This window comes from Lemur catta, chromosome 9, assembly GCF_020740605.2.
Source record: "Lemur catta isolate mLemCat1 chromosome 9, mLemCat1.pri, whole genome shotgun sequence".
Lineage (NCBI taxonomy): Eukaryota > Metazoa > Chordata > Mammalia > Primates > Lemuridae > Lemur > Lemur catta.
The window spans coordinates 83,835,789-83,855,670 of NC_059136.1; the positions used below are offsets into that span (position 1 = coordinate 83,835,789).

Here is a 19,882-nt window from a genome sequence, read left to right on the forward strand (position 1 = left end):
TATTCTACTTATTTAATGGGAATGAGAGAAACTAAAAATTGTGTACTTCTTTATATTACATATATAAAATCTGCAATATACAATATATATTTCTGATAAAATAAGAAATTTATTGTGATATTCTATATCACATAATCTCTTGGGAACCAAGTTAAACTGATTACAAAATAGACAGAATACAATATTTTAACCCAATAAGCAGCTATATGCCAGATGATCAGTTTCGGAATTTCTGACTGCCAACTTTTTGACTGTTGACAGGCTAGCCTTGGGGTTTGAGACAAGTCCTGTGTTTGTGCCATGCATCTTGTCTATGTGTATTACAAAAATACACTACTTGGTGAGACTCATTGTATACTTTGCCAGTTACATAAGGAGTTTTGTGTGGAAACCTAAAGGTTTTTTTTTTTTTTTACTTTATTGCATTCTGTCAAGCATCCCTATAGATTACTGTCCAGGTTATTCACTGCTTGCCTGCCCTGAATAAGCCAATAAGGACACTGAAATTATTACACCTTACAAAAATTACAAAGAGTTTGTAAAATGTAAGTCATTTTCATCTTATATCTTCATATTTTTTATTAAGACATCATTACCCAGGACTCTATTGTAATGATTTTTAGGCATGGTTTTGTAATGCCTCAAAATATCTTCAAATTTATAGGTAGAACAAGTTTATTCTCATAAATCACCTGCAAACAAAATTAATTTCAATTTAAAGTCATTTTGAAATACCATATGGCATCCAACATCTTTATAAGCATCTCAAATCATAAAATGTTAGAAATAAACAAAAAGCTAAGTAACAAAGAAATAAACTAAGTAATTCAACTAGTAAATAAGCCCTGTAGGTATAAAACAGGATACAAGTATTCTTAATACCAGTGTATAGGTTATTTTTGCTATTGTTTTAAATAACATTCATGGGCTCTCTTTAAAGTGTCTCACTCCAGTAAGTTTTTTCTTAAAACATTTCTAACTTACAAAATTGCAAGGAGGACATATTGTCTGATATTGCATATTTTCAAAACTAAAAGGAAGCCTGTGTCACCAACTCCAGTGATTCAACACAACGAATCACAACAAAACAGAAATGATAAAACGTGGAGTTGCCTATTTCAATGTGTGACTGATAAATGGAGATTTTAGTTTATGCCAGTGTTTCTTAAAATGTGGCTCTGGAATTAAAATTGTAGCTATCATTTGTGCTGCTTCTTAATAAATTCAAATTCCTAGCTTCCTCCTCTCACCTCCTGAATCAATTCTTATGAAAACCATTGAGTAAGATCCTGGAGTTCTGAAGAAAATATTAGACCAACAATGTTCACTTCACAGGTGTTATTTATTCACTGATTTTTCTAGCATGAAGCAAGATAGGCTAAACACTAGAGAAAATGTCTAATTTTGTGAAGTCCATTTACTCTCAAAACCAAGCTCTATCATGATCAAAATTGTTGCATAAGGATCTGTGTCACATCCTGCTTTTAGTAAAAGAGAATTTACTATCCATTTTTCTCCCCTCAATAATTCAAAGTGAACATCAAACCTGAAAAATGAATTATTCATCACCACAATCCAAGCTAATGGGGATGTGTGTAGTATGTATTCAATAAAATACTAAGCACATAATTTTATTGTTGGTGTTTGTTTTTCGGTGAGGAGATCCAAAGCTTTTATGAGACAATGTTGCTATCACTTAAAATTCTTCAGTGAAGAATTAGGTGAGCATTAAAAGGAGAAGGGGAAGCCTTGAAAAATATCAATGTGAGTTTACTTCCTAATTATGTAGAAAGTTTACATTTATTCCAAACTCTATTATTTAATCACTTGGAAAGAATCTTGGGAATTTTAAAATAAGTTAACAAATGAGAACAGCATCTATTAAAAACAATTCATTTATTCTCCCTAATTGTACTTTATATTCTAAGAGAGTAGCCAGCAAACACACACTGTAAATGTAATTATCTTAAGAATCTTTTGATACAATTAATGCACTGTGTGGCAGAGGGTTATGCTTCTGCCTTTTTAAAAATTATGTAAGATTATGTCTAGTCAATACGTAAAACTAAAGGCAAAGAAAAGAATTCCGGTAGCTCCAGCAATTTTATTTTGCCCTTCTATGGGCTGTCTTTGCTATCATTTTTGGCAGAAACAAGAATAAAGACGGCAATTGTAGGGCTTTGGGACTTCATACCGCGAGCTTCGGTTGAAACAAAAGACAGTACAATGCTAACTTAAGTTGGGCAGCAAAACTTAGAAACCTTGCAGATCATGTTATCTGAAACCTGTCCTCCTGAGAGAAAAGACCATGTGACCACAGCTTGGTCCTCCTCTCTCTTTTTGTGCAGGAGCATTAACTCGAATTTTTTTTTTCTTTCTCTGCAGTTCTCTTTTGCTTCTCTTCAATCCCAGAGAAGCTGCAGATCTCCATCCAATGCACCCTTTTCCCCCTGCCGCGTCTCCGCCCCAGAGGCCAAGATGTGTAACACCACCCACCCCATCCCACCCCATCCCCTCACCCCACCCCCGGAGCAGCTACAAGTGCTTCTCAGAGGCGGGGGGGGGGCACCTTGACCCTCCCACTTACTCTTGCGGTGAGTCAGTGCCCCCCTGCACTGCTGGACCAGGAGAGGAAGGGACCCTGGGTGTCTCTCCCTGCCGGCCCAGCATCTGACTCCAGCCCGCACGCCCCACCCCTGCCCAGCGCCCTGGCAACCCGCGGGACGCTTTGCCGGTGCCAGGTTTCAGTCTCCCGTTCTCATTTTCTCCTGTCCTCCCGCTCTTCTTTCTCCGACTGTATTTTTGTCATCAATTCTTTGATGGCGAGAGACAACAGCTCAGAGCTACACCTCTCCTTCCCGTAATACGCGTGTGCTTTTCCAGAACCTTTCTCCGTTCCCTTTCTCCCCTTAACTCCGGTAAGGGTGTGCAAGGCAAAGGGCTCCCTTTTCGTCCAGAAACCACTGTCAGTCCCTCAGCTTGCCAGTTGCATTCAACACGCCCGCGCCTACTGAAGCCTACCCCTTATCAGTTCAGCTTTCTTCCAGTTAATCGTATTAAATGCTAAGCAGCTCCTCCACCTTTTAGGGCTCCACTACCGCCCACATTTAAAAAAAAAAAAAAATCCAACACGCAAGATAGTGTGAATTCCAGAAAGAAAATGTGCGTGTGCAACACAGTCTGAGTGTGTGCATGCGTGCTCAGCGTCTGTCTCAGCCTGTGCGGGTCCTGCACGTGTGGCTGCGAGGTGCAGGGCAGTGCGACGGCTCAAACTTCCCCCGCCCGGCCCTCCCGAGCTCACCTGTCCGCGTCCAGGTAACCGGTGAGGAGCCCTCTGGGCCGCGTTCCAGGACACCTGGCCGGGACGGGACAAACGCCAGGGAACCACGGGGCGCCCTCTCCCGTGCGTTTGTTTTCTACCCCTCCTTCCCTGGGGGGGGGGGTTGTGGTTTTGTTCCTGGACCCCTTCCCCCAAAGCCAACGGGACCGCCCTCTCCCGCCGCGCCTCACCTCAAACAGAGGACCGATCTTGTTCTTCTCCAGGTAAGCCTGGATCCGGCTTTGCTGACGAGACGCCATGGAGAGACAGACGGGGCCGCGGAGCGAGTGCGGGAAGCCCGCGCGGCCGTGCGCCTCCTTCTTCTCCTCGGACGGGGGCCGGGACGGGCGCCCCGGAGCCCGGGCTGCCTCGGCGCGGCCGCGGGCGTGGGCGGCAGACCCCGGAGCCGCGCGCGCGTGGGGCGCTGCGAGCCGGGAGCCTGGGCGCGGCGCCGCCAACTCAGACAACTCCGGGGCGAGGGGAGAACTCATTCACCGCGTTCTGCTCCTCGGCCCGCCCCCACGCTCGCCGCGGCGCCGGGCTCTGGGGGGAAATGGGGGGCAGAGGCTCCCTCGTCCTGTGGGCTGCAGCAGCAGGAACGGGGGCCGGGAGGCCGGCCGCGGAGGTGCTGCTCCGCCTGGAGCCGCGCCGTGGGGCGCACGCGGGCACCCGGGGGCCGCGGGGCTCGAACTCGCCGCCGGCGCGTGCGCGCGTGTGTGTCCGTGCGCGCGCGACTGTGTGTGCCCCCGCTCCCAGGTTACGGGAACAAACAGCCCGGGCTTGTCCCCGAGGCTGTGCTCGCTCCAGCGGCCGCTCCCTAGCGACAGCGCCGCTTTAAAAGCCAATGGTGAAGGTGCTTCTTTCAAAGTGCACATAAATCTGGTGCCTGTTGGCTACTCCTTGGCAGCTACTACTGCAGTTCGAAAGAGGATCGGCTGAGCCTCTCCTTGGCACCGTCTGCTCTGCCCACGCTAACTCGGGGTCCGAGAAGGGCAGAGATGTGAGATGGTGCGTAGGTCTGAGGGTTTGCCGCGAAAAGAAGTTGCCTTTCTTTAAATAATCTGGTTTGGCCTGGAGCAAGTCGAGGCGCTAATGCAGGCGGAGAAGCCACCTGAACACTCCCAGAGCGCAGACGCCCCTAGGCAGGGAGCGCCCTTCCAGCATCTGACCCGGAGAAGAGAGAAAAAGCGAGCCAGGCCCCCCCCTTCCAAGTTTGCCTTCCTAACCCACGCCTTCAATTGTGTCTCTATGCCTGTAGCTGCCTCTCAGATACTACGCTAGCCCACTTAATGCTTCCTCTAGATACTTCGTGAGCTCCTCGAATTTAGCCAGTACCTTTCTTGTTATGCAGGGATTTCCGAGTTGAAGAATTACAGATAGCACACGTTTCTTCACAGAGCTCTCTTTCTTGGGAAATAAAACACGAAGGTCCCGGTGACGATTTCCCTGGCTCCTAACCATGATGTGCTGCCAAAATCAGAAGATGTATGTTCGTAAATAGGAATGTTTAGAATGATGGAAATAGTTTTCCTTAAAGCAGACTGCAATAGTATATAGATTTTTTTTTCTTTCCCCGCTGTGTTCTGGATTTCTGTAACGCATAATTTCTTTATTGGTGCCCCTGCTTTTCTTCTGTATGTTAAATATGTGGAAACATATAATAGTTAAGATAAGAAGAATATTCCAGAACCATCCCTGACAAGCTGAAATGAACATGATCTGGGGTGGAAAAATGTCGAAGGTGATACTTTTACAATCAGACTCAGGTGATCTGTACAGGGAGAATTAAACTGAATAACAGTGAGGTGCCCAGGCTTGTCATGTTTTCCACTGTGGTTCAAAGGTACACTTAAGATATTTTTAATATGTTCAAGAGAAAATATATGTACGGAGTGAACACCAACATTTCCATTCGCTAAAAGATATGGTGTAGAGCCATAAGGAAGGCCATCTATGACCCAGTTAAAAAGCCTAGTTTTATTTTTTTGGGGGGGGTTCATTTATTTGTTTGTTTGTTTGTTTTTGAGACAGGATCTCCTTCTGTTGCCCAGGCTAGAGTACAGTGGTGTCATCATAGCTCACTGCAACCTCAAACTCCTGGACTCAAGCGATCCTCCTGCCTTAGCCTCCCCAGCAGCTGGGGCTACAGGTGTGTGCCACCACACCCAGCTATTATTATTATTTTTTTTTTTTGTAGAGATGAGGTCTCACAATGTTACCCAGGCTGGTCTCAAATTCATGGCCTCAAGCAATCCTCCCTCCTCAGCCTCCCAAAGTACTAGTATATGAGCTATAGCACCCGACCAAGCCTAGTATTTTTGATAGCACAGAGTACTGGAAAATCAGAATGGTACCTTTCTGAAATCAAGAGACTTTGGCCTCTAAGAGACATGAGAAGGATGCTTCTTTAAATCAGGTAATTAACACACTTATTAAGTCTTCACCATGCTCAGAGCATGGCACCTAGGACCTTGAATAGAAGAGACAAAGCTTTATCTGGCAAAGTACTTCTATGTTAAAGAGAGAATCAAAAAGATATACATACCTATTGATGGATGTTACAACATTGAACATCCCAAAATTGCATATTTAAAATTTAGGAAATATTTTCAAAGCTTTTTAAGGCCTACATCAAATGCCACCTCCTCCACAAAGCATTTCTTGGTTCTTTCCACTTATTCCTAAATCTGACTTCATTATTACAGTAAATATTTATTGTACAGTCTGTTCATAGCAGAGAATTCAGAGGTGAGAGGCCTTGTGTTTGTCCTTATGTATTCAGTCTGGCTGAGGACATTGGCATATATACAAATAATGGCATTAGAATGTGTTATATATCTCTATATTTAGAGATATAAAACATGCTGTGAATGTATTGATAATGGAACAATTACTTGTGCCTGGTATCCTCAAGGAACACTTCATAAAGGAGATGGTATTTGAGTAAAATGTCGAAGAAAGAGTAAAATTTTAAAGTTTTCCAGATGCAATTGGTGGAGTGAGGATGGCGATAATGTTTCAAGCTCTGGCATTTAAAAAAATAGCATGTGCAAGGGCACAGAGGCACAAAGCAGGCTGGTAGGTAGAGAGGTGTATGGTGTTTATGGAGGATTATTATCATGTGAAGTTAAAAATGTAAGCAGAGTTCAGCTCACTGAAAGTCTTAAATGCCTTGTAAAGGAATATGGACTTACATCTTCTGGATAATGAGAAGTAACTTTTGGGTTACAGAATCCATTACAAATGATGAAGGTCAGAGTTAGGACTGGGGCTGGGAGAGGAAGAGGATGGGATGTATTCAAGATATAGTTAAGTACTAATGTGTTGATTAGCTATATGTAGGATGAAGTCAGAAGAGGAAATCAAAGATGACACTCTGATTTCTGAAATGAAGCTTACGCTATGATAAATTATTTGCTCAAGTCACCCAATGTATCACTGGTAGGGCCAGGTTTTAATTCAGGTTTTTCTAACTCTAAAGCTGAAGCTATTGCCACTCTCTACCCTGTAACCTGGAAATTAATCAAGAGTTGAGTTTATAGATATTAGCATTCCTTCATGGGAAGAGCTATGTCTCATGACCTGGCTCATAGCAGGCACTTCATAAATAGTAGTTAATTGAGTGGATAATATTCTAATAGATCAATTCAATACAGCTATGTTCTTTCAGGCTATACTTTGCCTCTGACTCATAGCGTTTATACTGTTTTGTTTCATTTAGTTAACTGCATGTATATTTTGGCCCCTCTTTTAAACTGCAAACTCTCTAAAATCATGTACTGTATCTTAATAAATTTCTTTTTTTTTTTTTTTTTTTTGAGACAGAGTCTCACTCTGTTGCCTGAGCTAGAGTGCTGTGGTGTCAGCCTAGCTCACAGCAACCTCAAATTCCTGGGCTCAAGTGATCCTCCTGCCTCAGCCTCCCGAGTAGCTGTGACTACAGGCATGCGCCACCATACCTGGCTAATTTTTTTTCTATATATATTTTTAGCTGTCCATATAATTTCCTTCTATTTTTAATAGAGACGGGGTCTCGCTCTTGCTCAGGCTGGTCTCGAACTCCTGAGCTCAAACAATCTGCCCGCCTCGGCCTCCCAGAGTGCTAGGATTAAAGGCGTGAGCCACCACGCCCAGCCTCTTAATAATTTCCTTGTACTTTATAGCATGAAACATAGTATATTTTCACATAATACATTCTTCATTTTATAGTACATCTACATCTTTAATTAAAGATCATATTGCTGTATTTTTTAAGAATTTCTACCATTTAGATCCTTTAAGATTGGCTGAAAAGTAACCATTGTCTTGGATTGAAATTAACAACTTTCTTCTGCACATATAACATGGTACATTTATGATACTTTTCCCATTTTTGGCTTGCGTACAGAATGAAAAGGCCATTTTCAGTGAGACTGTTTTGACCTCATTGTGTTATAAGAGTGCCTGTCAGCATAATTTACAAATATACGAAATCCAATTTATAGAATGCACTAAAGCCCTTGTCCAACTCCATTTGTAAAGCACCTTGCACAGCTCCTTAAATAAATGATTTTTGGTGAGAGATGAGAGAACAATGGTAAAGTCCAGTTGACCCAGTTAGGAAGTCTTAGCAATGTAATTCCTTGAAATTAATTAGATGTTGAATTCAGAGAGCAGAGAAGTTCTATACACATTTCTTGAATTTAGTTTTCTAGCCCTGAAGGATACCTGTCCCCCTCTTGTATCTCTTTTTCCTTGCCACTTTGTAACAAACAGGGACAAATACCTTTCCTAGAACCATCTGGTCATTAAAGGTGGGTGGGCACAGAGAGTTAGTTTTCTTCATTTCTTCCTGAACTGCTTCTCACAGCTAATGCAAATGAGCATAAATACAGCATTCACTATGTACTAAGTACTAGTACAAGTACTTTATACACTGCCCTAACTCAGTTAATCCTCAAAACAATGTCATGAAATAGATACTACCATTGTCCCCATTTTTTTAGGTGAGGAAACTGAAGTACTCAGCAGGTAAGTAACTCGCTCAAGGTCATAGCTAGTAAGTAGCAGCGTCTGTATTTGAACCCCAGTGGTAGATTAAACATTCAAAGCCCTGACTGCCAAGGTTCTAGGAGTACCATTTCCCTTTGCTTTGAATTCATTCTAACCAAAAGGAATCTGATGACTAGCTTGACTTCCCCAGTGTGTTGACATGGGAAAGGATGTAGCCTGGGGGGCAGATACCAGAGTAATTTTCTGGCTCTATCCTAAGTGAATACGTTGTCTCATGTGAGTTTGAATAATGTCTAATCAATCATATTGGGAACAACTAATAATCACTGTGCTGAAACTATCAACTTATTGGACCTACTAAATGGAGAAGTCAAGGGGTGCCGACAGCTTGTGAAATCCCACCATTCAGACTTCTCAAGTGACATTTCTATCTTTTGAATTTCCATGTTTAAGTATTAGGTTTTAATATTTAATTTCTAATATGTGAGATACATATAAGAAATCTCCATCTAAAATAATTTGTTGATAAATTTTTAGAACATATTTATTTACATTAAGTCATGAATCATTTAAAGGAAATCTATAGGTATCAGACCATGTAGATACCCTTGATATTAATTGTCAATAAACTCTGTTAACCCTGATAGGCTTTTTTACTTATAATTTCCAAAAGGATAGTATCTTGATTTTTCATCCTAATAAGTGAGAGTCTTTGTCAAGAGGGGGAAAAAAAACCTTAAACAATGAAAACTGTTCTAGAATACTGTAACATGATACTGAATTTATTTAAAGGAAGGAGAAAATAAGAGCAACTAAGCAAACAAAAGATGATGTGGTAAGGCAAAACAATTCTACTTGGTGTGCACCCTGGGGAGCCAGGCATTCTGCCTAGGACAGGATGTACCACTGCTCCAGTCTAACTATCAAGAAATAAGCAACATGGGACCTATTTCTCAGATGTGCATCTCTGTAAATGCCAGCTAATGCTCAGTCGTAATGAAGCACATCACAACAACCCCAGCACTAAGAGTTAAAGGTGCTTTTTAACAGAATTAATGGAACCACCATTGTCTAGAAAGAATTTAATTTTAAAAAATAACATAAAAGGATGATTTGGCTCTCTGCCAGAATACTCTGGATACTATAGTACTCAAAGTTGTCAGCAAGTTATCTTCTTCCAGAGCAGATGCTGGCCCATTCCCTATGTATAGTAGCCATTCCCCAACCCTAGATTGTTTTGGTCCTGGGAGACAGCATTTTGTGATGTCTAAGGATAAGCTAACTTTCCACAAACATCAGAGAATCACACTAACATATATTGACCACAAAAGATTTATGGTGGGTTATAAAACCCAGCAACTAAACTTACTGAACTTGTCTAGAAGGATTAGGAAACCAGAAATTCAATGAGTGAATGAATGAGTGGAGAGGTGGAAGAATAAATGAATTAAAGAAAGAATGAATAAATAAAATGCTGGTAATTCATTAGGTAACTCTGAGAGCTATCCAATAATCAGGTTCTCGGTCATTTATGTTTAAATTCCATTTTTACATGCATAACAAAGTCTGATTTTGTTTAATAAAATCTTCTTCTAAGCATTTACAAAGTACTTAAATATAGTAAGTATTCCAGTAAGATAACAACATTGATTTACCTTTATGTGTTTCTCTCTACTTCTCCTCTTCAATTTGTCACTTTTCTTTTTCTTGTACTTTCTTTTTTCTTCTTTTTTTTCCTTTTTTTTTTTCCTTTAAAGGAGGTTTAATTCATCTTGCAGCCTGGGCCTGAAACACTTGTACACAGTTGTCAGTGAAAACCAATTGACCGGAACTGATACAAATGTTTTCTGCTACAACCACTTTCTAAAACATATTCTAAAAGCCTTTGTCCGTAAATGTTTGCCCTTGATACTGCATATCCCTGGGCACATTTTTGTAGCAAATCATTCCCAACAAACTCAAATTTCACGTATCTTAGGGTAATTATTCTTTACTCTGAACATATACTGACTCATATGATGTAATTTGCCAAAAATAGTATCAAAAGAAAAACATGACAGAGTGAGAACCTGTCTCTAAAAAAAAAAAGAAAGAAAAGAAAATAGAAAAGAAAGAAAAAGAAAAACTTAAAGATAGTAAAATGACATTATATCAAAGGCTTGTTGTTAATAAAGCAATGACCATAAGGATATTTCAGAATTCAAACAAGGAACAGGGAAATTTTGCCAATCTTCTACATTTCAGATATTCAGTTTCAAACTAGTGTCTCTCCAGTGAGAAATTAAAATTAGGCAGCAATAGCATGTTGGCACCTCATGAAATAAAATGTGCAAGACTAAATTTTTCTAAAGTGTGTTCTTTCTGCTCCCCAGAATAAATGGTCTTTCTTTGTATTTGTTCAATACTTGCACTGTTACCTACACATTTCAGTGCCCTTTGACATTTTTATGTGCCTTGGAGTGTGATTTTCTCAAAGGCAGTTGAACTTGATTTGGTGTCAAACATGAGATTGAATTATGGGTCAACTACTTGCCAACAACTGTGTCACCCGTGATCACCCATCATTACCACTCTGCATTTTACCAGATGAGAAAACTGAGGTCAATAGCTGTTCAATCACATACCAGACTGGTTGGTGGAAAAGCCAAAATTCAAATCCAAGTCTATCTGACTCCAAAGCATGTGTCCTTTGATTTTACTACACAGGACCAACTTCAATTGTTATTGTTTTGATGCTGTTTAAAAAAGATTACTTATGACACTTGTTAAAACATAAGGCTGACTTTACTTAGGACTATGAAGATAGGTATAGGGATTACTGTTACAGGGTTTTGCAGTAGGGGGCAGAGATTGGGCTCAACTCCAAATACAACAAGGAAAAGTGGGAATTCATAGCCAAGGAGCAGGATAGGGGTCATTGGAAAAAAATCAGCAAGAGGAAACCTTAGGGAAGATTGTGGCCAAACCAACTTAGCAGAATTCTTGCTAAAATTTGTGATGCAAAGATGGACAAAGAAGTCCAAAAGTTGAGGCCTAGCTGGGAAGAGGACTCAGAGGAGCCTGACTAAAGTATTGCCAAGGAGATACTCTGTCAATACCTAGTACTACCTCGATTTCTTCTATTATTTTTGTAATGTTTTTACATTCAAAGCTATTTCTATCTAGAAGAATATTCAATAATGCCATTTAATATATTTGCAATGCAACTGATCAATCTCATATGTTTCAACGATGTGAAAAGGTGTGTGTTTGCACCTTGTGATATAATTTTTTGGTAATTTCTCACTAACAATTTTTTAGAATATAAGACATAATACTGGAGAATACTTAAATGTATAGACTCTGGAATACGATGTTTTAACATCTTAAAAACCTTTCTGGCTGTGGAGAGACTGCCCCTCCCAAGGCTAGTCAGTTCTTAGAGACAGCAGAGGGCTCTGGGAGCATCTCTTTGATATGCAAAATAACCCGTCCAGAGCCACACTTCCTCTATCTGGCCTGTGCACCCCAGGAGACAATAGTCCTTTGCCTAATCTTCCCAGGGTCTGGTGACAGGCAACCAGAGCCTACCCATATAGATGAGCTCCTCCTGAAAGTATTCAAACTAGCCAGTCCTAAACTGTTCCCCCTGTCCTGCCTTGCCTTTCTCGGAGAAGCTCCAATACAAGCCATGGTCTAGCACCCCTCCTTCCTCCTGATTCCTGCCTCCTGACACCTCAAGGCTTCCACATGTGGCCTGCAAGGCATGCTGCTCTCCTATCTCCAGGGCCTGTGAGTTTACTAAACTTTTGTTTTCCTGAGCTTCTCCTGTCTCCTCTTGTGGCCACACCTAACTAACCATACCATAAAAGAACATAGGACAGACTTCCATGGATTTGAATCCTGGTTCTAGTACATAACAACTTTTGAATTTTGGCAAGTTGCTCTCTAAGCCCCATCTCCTTCAGACAGAAAATTAAATAATACTGATAGGCCTATATTATAGTGTTGTTGTGAGGTTTACATGAGAGTATGTCAAGCACTTAGCTCAATACCTGCCAAAGCACTTAGCTCAATACCTGCCAAGGAGTAAGTGCTCAGTAAACACTTACTGTGTCATTGTTGACTACACTGGAAGATATTTCAGAGGTCATCATATTTCTTCCTCTTCTTTCCCATTTTAAAGTTATGCAAAGTCTGGCCAAAAAAAAAAAAGGTTGGCCTAACTCCCTCATTTGTCTTACCTCTTAATCTAAAATAGCTCACATTTTGCTATTCTGCCACTTAAGAAAAATTGGAGATTTAAATGACCAATTGAGTAAAATGTTAGTACTTAATAATTTAATGAACTTCAAATGCCAATATTAATAACAATAAAAGAAGGAATACAGAGAAAAACTAACTGGAAAGCACTTGTTGACAGCCTAGTACATTTAAAATTTTATTTGATGATACACATTTGTTTCCAAACTCGAAAAAGATTTTAACATAAAACAAGCTTCTTAATATATGACATTGATGAATTTGATTTTTGATATGTATGAATTATATAAAAGCAACTATCAGAACTTTGGGAGGTTTAATGAAGTTTTTTCTACAGCCAGATCTTCTGAGATCTAAAGCATTCTTGGTTGTTGGTAATCCTACATAAATTGGTGCATATTCTAAAAAGAATCAGCTTTATGCTTTGATAAAAAACTGGCATAAGCTTTCATACTGCTAATTCTTACGACCATGTTGCAGGCTCAGACTAGTCTTGGGTCTCCTTCTGATTCCTGGAAGAGACGCCAGAGTTCCAGTGTTCTTTCCTTTCTTTCTTGTTGCTAATGGTCACCGTTTACTCTCTCTCCCTTTCGGCTCTTCTCAGACAGTGGCTGTAGGGTAGTATGTGGTTTGCTGCAACTTGTTCTTTCTTTACTGCTCCTAAGGGAAAAGGATACAAACTCTTTTATTTTACTACCTTACCACTAATCATAAGAAAAAAAATCTGGGAGAAACACAGAGTTAAAATGACATCTTTCCACTTCTGTTCAACATTGTATGAGAGGTTGTGGCCAGGGTAATTAGGCAAGAAAAGGAAATAAAAATTATCCTGATTGGAAAGGAAGAAGTAAATCTGCCTGTATTTGCAAATTACGTAATCCTGTATATATAAAATTCTAAGGAATCCATACAAAAACCTTTTGAAACTATTAATAATAAATGAGTTTAGAAAAGTTGCAGGATACAGGATCAATATACCAAAACAATAGTATCTCTATACATTTTCAATGAACAATACAAAATGAAATTGACAAAACAATTCTATTTACAATAATATCAAAAACAAGCAAAATGCTTAAATATATATTAACAAAAGAAGTATAAAATGTATTCTCTAAAAACTTCAAAACCCTGGTGAAAGAAATTATGGAAGACCTAAATAAAATGAAAGATATTCTGTGTTCATAGATTGGAAGACCTAATATTAAGATGGTAATACTTCCCAAATTGATCTACAGATTTAATACCATTCTCATAAGAATTTCAACTGGATTCTTTACAGAAATTGGCCAGCTGATCCTAAAATCACATGGAAATGCAAGAGACCCAGAATAACTAAAAAAATCTTGAAAAAAAAAAGAACAAAATTAGAAGACTCACATTTCCAATTTCAAATCTTAGTACAAAGCTCTACAGCAATGAAAACAGTGTGGAACTGGCATAAGGACAGACATATATATCAATGGGATAGAATCAAGAGTACAGAAATAAAGCCTCACATTTATGGTCAAATGTTTTTAGATAAGGGTGTCAAAACAATTCAATAGAGAAAGAATGGTATTTTCATCAAACTGTACTGAGACAACTGGAAATCTGCGTGTAAAATAATGAAGTTGAACCTCTACACTGTATACAAAAATCAACTCATTGAATAGATCAAAGACTTAAATCTGAGAGCTAAAATTATACAGCCTTTATAAGAAAACAGATGTACATCTTGGTGACATTGGATTAAGTAATATTTTCCTAGACATGACACCAAAAGCATAAATAAAATAATAGATTAATTGGATGTCATTAAAATAAACACCATTTTGATGCAAAGAACACTATTAAGAAAGTGAAAAGACAACCTACAGAATAGGAGAAAATATTTTCAAATCATATATCTTATAAGGGACTCATATCTAGGAATATAAAGAAATCTCACAACTCAATAATAAAAATGACAAATAGCCCAATTAAAAAAGGAGCAAATTTGCTGAATAGACATTTCTCTAATGAAGATATTCAAGTGGCCAGTAAGCACATGAAGAGATGCATAACATCACTATCCATCAGGGAAATGTAGATGAAAACCACAATGAAATACCACTTCACACCCACTAGGATGCTATCTATAATAAAAACGATGATACGAAGTGTTAAAAGGATGTCCAAAAATTAGAACCCTCATAAGCTGCTGTTGGGTATCTAAAATGATGCAGCCATTTTGAAAAACAGTCTGGCAGTTTCTTAAAAGCTTAAATACAGAGTTATCGTCTGAGCCAGCAATTCCACTCCTAGGTTTATACCCAAGAGAAATGAAAATGCATGACCACACAAAAACTTACGCATGAATGTTTGTAGCAACAATATTCACAATAGCCAAAAAATGGAAATAATCCAAATACCCAAATATCCATCACCTGATGAAAGAAGAAACCAAATGTGGTATGTCCATACAATATAATATTATTGGTGATAAAAAGGAACTGTACTACTGATACATGCTACAACATGGATGAGCCTTGAAAACATTATGCCCAGTGGAAGAAACCAGTCAAAAACCTCACATATTGTATGCTTCCACTGATCTCAAATTACTACAGTAGGCAGGTCTATAGAGACAGAAAGTAGATTAGTGATTTCCTAGGGCTGGTGGGAAAGCAGCAGGTGGGCAGGAGGAACAAGGTGGAGGAGTAGAAAGTCCCTGCTAATAGGTATGGCGTTTCTGTTTGGTGTGATAAAAATGTTCTAAAATGTATTGTGCTGATGGTTGCACAACTCTGAATACACTACAAACCATTCAATTGTACACTTCAAATAGGTGTATTGTTTGGTATCTAAATTGTATCTAAGAAAGATGTTATTTTAAGAATTAACAATAATTGTTAAATTTTGTTGGTTCCAAGGTCCTCTTGGATCCAGTTTTTTTAAATTGTTGGTGACAGGAAAAAAATGTTGCTACAAAACACACAGATACACACAGTTATAAACAGATCCTAAAAAGAAGCCTATTTTTGGTGAGAAGCATAATGGGATAAAAATGCAAGTTCAAAAGCAAAAAAAAAAAAAAGGCAAATGGGTAAATGACTGCGTTAGTTTAGAGCTATGTGCGTCTGTGTGGCTTCAGGAAATGAGACACTGGGTGTCTTTGCCAGAAAGGCAAAGATGCAGTGTGGACCAAAAGAATTATAGCCATAGCGAGTTGATTTGAATTTTGGTGAAATAAACAAGATCTATGAATACTATTTTATGCAATTTTTGCCTTATGTTACTTCCTCCCATACTTGGGAAAATATTCAGTAAAACCCTCCTTCTATCCTACTTGCTGTGCTATGGTTTCTGTTTTGAGGGTCTGTCTGTATGCAGGGTGGGAGCTGGGCCAAAGCGAAGCCAATCACATCTGCCATGCGGGTGTAGCTTTCATTTTTGAGAGGAGTAATAAGAAGTGTTTTGTTTGTTTCTTTTTTTTCTTCCTTTTGTGAGGTTAAAGATTATAATTTTTAAAAAATTCTTTCTGATCCTCTACATTTCAGCACTTAGGCTTTCTTGGGGCTCAGAAAACAATACCCCAAAGTAAGGAGCTTTAAAATGCTGAATTCTTTGAACTGAAGGGCATTAGAAGCCCTCAGAAGCAGCCTCAGAACTAAGGTCTCTCTGACCTTCTTGTGCCCTCCCGTCTCTCACTCGTGTGTCTCAATGGAAGCAAGTCATGGAAACCAGAATTTCTCTTCCCCAGGGTGGGACATGGAATCTAGAACCCCCTTTCCCCAAAATCAGCCATAAAAACTAGAAATATCATTCTAACCTTACACTACCTTTCTGTCTAGGAGCTGGCCAAAAGAAATACTCTGACCTACCCTTGTCCAATAATAGGTCATAAGACCCTTGTTCCAGAGAGTTCCTGCCCTATAGGAGGAAGGAATGCCACACAGAGGCCAAGAAAATTAGAATAGACAGGCCTTGTTAGGTTTTCCCAACCTCATTCTGCTGACATTAGATCATACTCTTTTTTTTTTTTTTTTTTTTTTTTTTTGAGACAGAGTGTCACTTTGTTGCCCGGGCTAGAGTGAGTGCCGTGGCGTCAGCCTAGCTCACAGCAACCTCACACTCCTGGGCTTAAGCGATCCTACTGCCTCAGCCTCCCGAGTAGCTGGGACTACAGGCATGAGCCACCATGCCCGGCTAATTTTTTCTATATATATTTTTAGTTGGCCAGATAATTTATTTCTATTTTTAGTAGAGACGGGGTCTCACTCAGGCTGGTCTCGAACTCCTGACCTGGAGCGATCCACCCGCCTCGGCCTCCCAGAGGGCTAGGATTACAGGCGTGAGCCACCACGCCCGGCCAGATCATACTCTTTGTGTCTGTACCCTTTTCTATGTGGCTGTCTATTTTTCATCAAACCTAAGGATAAAAATAGATAGATTTCCCTTTATTTGGGGGTCCTCATTCTGAAGGCAACTGTGTCACATAAAACTTTGATTAAATACATTTGTTATGCTTTTTTCTTATTAACCTGTCTTTTGTTATAGGAGTGTTAGCCATAACCCTTAATGGGGAATAAGGAAAGGGATCACACCCTCTTTACCCCTACAGCTTAATGCTGCAAATATTCTGCAATTCATGGTTTTTTTTTCCACAAAAGTAAAGATTTTGAGAATTATCCCTGATGATACATGTCTCTGGGACATTGATTTTCACTTCTCTGCATATTCCATTGTATGATTATAGCACATTCATTTATCCGTTCTCCTGTTTTTACTAATGCAAACAACGCTGCAATACAATTCTTATCCATGTCTGATTTTTTCATGGCCTTGAATTTCTCCAGGGTATACATCTAACAAAGAAATTGCTTGGTCATAAGGATGCACATATTCAAATTTGTGAGGCATTGTCACATTGCTCTTCAAAGTGGTTGTATAAATTTGTAATTCTTCCCACAACTCTTGAGAGTTCCTGTGGCCTGAATCTTCACTCACACTGAAGAAGTAGCACTATAGAATATGTGCTCCCAATTCTTCCCCTCCCTACACTGGCATTAAATTCCAGCGCCTGTATCACTTAAAGCAATAAATATCCCAGGGCAGACAGTGTCAGCTCTGCATTTCATTGTCCTGATTGTTAGTTTCTTCCTCATTTCTGGCCCAAGGCAATTTCCCTGCCTTTCTTAGCAGTTCAGCCATGCATTTATAAGGATGTTAGTTATAATTTATTGACCAATTCCTAGTGTTTGTAGCTGCAGGGTTTTCAAGTTATCTGTACTGCCAGACCCTTAAATCCTTGACAATGTTTTCAGCAACCCGACCAATCTTTAAACACTACCCAGATGTTGGATAGCATAAAGAAAAAGAAAGTAAGTGAAATCAATTTAGCAACTACAATGCGCTGTTAAACTCTTTTCCCATATATTCTTTAGTCACCATAACGGCAGCATAACAATTGATGGTAAGGACCCTGCAGCCAGATTGTCTGAGTTTGAATCCCAACTCTGTGTGACCTGACACAATTTACCTCACCTCTCTGGGCCTCAGTTTCTTCATATGTAAGACGAAGATGATGATAACAGTACCTATCCTGTAGGGTTGGTATAAAGATTCAATAAAAATGCTTAGAATTGTATCCGACACACCGCATGTGCTAGGTAATCATTTGATAAATGACTAAAATGGAATGATAAATATTAGGCATACATTTTTGTATTACCTGTGACTGTTTTAATAATGATCTTTCCTTCAATTTCTTGCACGGACAATCTAAGACTGGCAACATCATTGTGCTACTTTTCACATTTAATGATTCTTTTACCTAAAAGCATCTCTGTGCCCCAGAAGAGGGGTCCCTAACCAATGGTAAGTTGTATAATTATTTCACTATATATTACAGCGTAATAATAAAATAAAGTGTGCAATAAATATGATGCACTTGAATCATCCTAAAACTGCACCCTCCTCAACCCCCAAGCCCCGGTCCGTGGAAAAATTGTCTTCCCTGAAAACGGTCCTTGGTACCAAAAAGCTTGGTGACCACTGCCCCAGAATATAAGCAAAATAGTTGGTGTCCAGTGTGGCCTAGAATCGCCTGCTCACCCAAGTGCTATACAGGGTGAGGAGCAAGGATATTACGATGATAAGGCAGAGAAGTGAATAAATATCAGAAAGAAGGACAAGAAAAATGCAAACACATTCTTCTCCCAACCTGGGAGGCATCCAGAGCCTGGTGGCAGAATGCCTTCCTTCTTGCCTCCCTCCTTCAGGCCACACAGCTGTGCCACACAACTCACTGCTCTGCACATATCCCCCTCAGCTTTTCCACATTCCAAGAGGCAATGTGGGCAAAATATTGCAAAAAGCTTTCTTTTAGTCTAGAGTAGACAACTTCCACATCTGAGGATGTCCAGGCTGTGCAAAACCCAGGTCTCAGGGATCTGACCCTTTACAAGAATGAAACGTTAGAAAAAAATCTGTATAACACTCTCTATTGTGCTATTGTGTCTGGTGTTGTCATTATCCTCTTCACACCCTTTCATGCCGTACGTGTCTCCAATATTTTGTGCTTTGTAAACATGCCATACACTTTATTTAAATTGTGCCCATACAGCACACGTGATCATAATGCCTCACAATAATATGAATTTGGATATAAGATGATCAGCAATTAGCTCCCCTCTCTGCCGGGGCCCATTCTCAAACAAGGATGGCCAAGTTCAGTTATCCTCTGGGGGATGTGGGGGATGAAGTGATTACCTCCTGACTATTTTGGACTTTCTCATGCAAAGAGAGATTTGCATTCTGATAGTAGTATGCTGTTAATTTTTCACATATCTAATAGAAATCATTTTCTTTCTTTTTTTTTCACACCATAACTGGAAGACTCACAGGAAAATTTTGGTTGCAACATTTTCCTTGACTAAACTTTTGAAACTCACTTGTAGTTTTACAGGCTGGTGGCGAGTGTTACTGAAGAGAAAAAAGAAAACTTTTACCAAAACAGGTTTGATTTATATGGTAGACCTACTGACCACTTTTTCTGTAGTTTCTTACCATGTAGGATTCAAGATTCAGAAATGCCTGGTTTCACTCTTATTCCAGGCACACAAGAACATTGTATTTCCTGGCCTTTTTGAATTAGGTGTGGTCATATGACTAATTCTGGCCAGTGGTTTGTGGTAGGATACACTATGTGTTGATTCCAGGATGGAACATTTAACTGTGGGAGCAAGACCCTTGAACTCTGTTCTTTATCTGTGATGGTGATTGCGGGTGGACAAGTGGAGGTAGAGCCTCCTTCATCTGCACCCCTGAAAGAGTAAGATGGATTGGGGAGTGCTCACCCATCCC

At 39.7% G+C, this 19,882-nt stretch overlaps 1 protein-coding gene and 1 long non-coding RNA gene across 3 annotated transcripts in view; one reads left to right on the top strand and one right to left on the bottom strand.

Annotated features, from left to right (window-relative positions):
• The window catches only part of C9H8orf34 (chromosome 9 C8orf34 homolog), a 397,961-nt gene extending 393,987 nt beyond the window's left edge, over positions 1-3,974 (bottom strand). Inside the window, 3 exon segments of the mRNA XM_045560952.1 lie at positions 3,511-3,585; positions 3,587-3,663; positions 3,666-3,974. Coding sequence (XP_045416908.1) covers positions 3,511-3,585; positions 3,587-3,663; positions 3,666-3,810 — 297 coding nt within the window. The 5' untranslated portion in view covers positions 3,811-3,974.
• The window catches only part of LOC123644698, a 67,402-nt gene continuing 51,029 nt past the window's right edge, over positions 3,510-19,882 (top strand). Inside the window, exon 1 of one of the 2 annotated variants that reach the window (XR_006737225.1) lies at positions 3,510-3,543. This is a non-coding gene — a long non-coding RNA (uncharacterized LOC123644698). Of the gene's footprint in view, positions 3,544-18,317; positions 18,395-19,882 lie in introns of those variants that run through there. The other variant, XR_006737224.1, reaches the window with a different exon arrangement.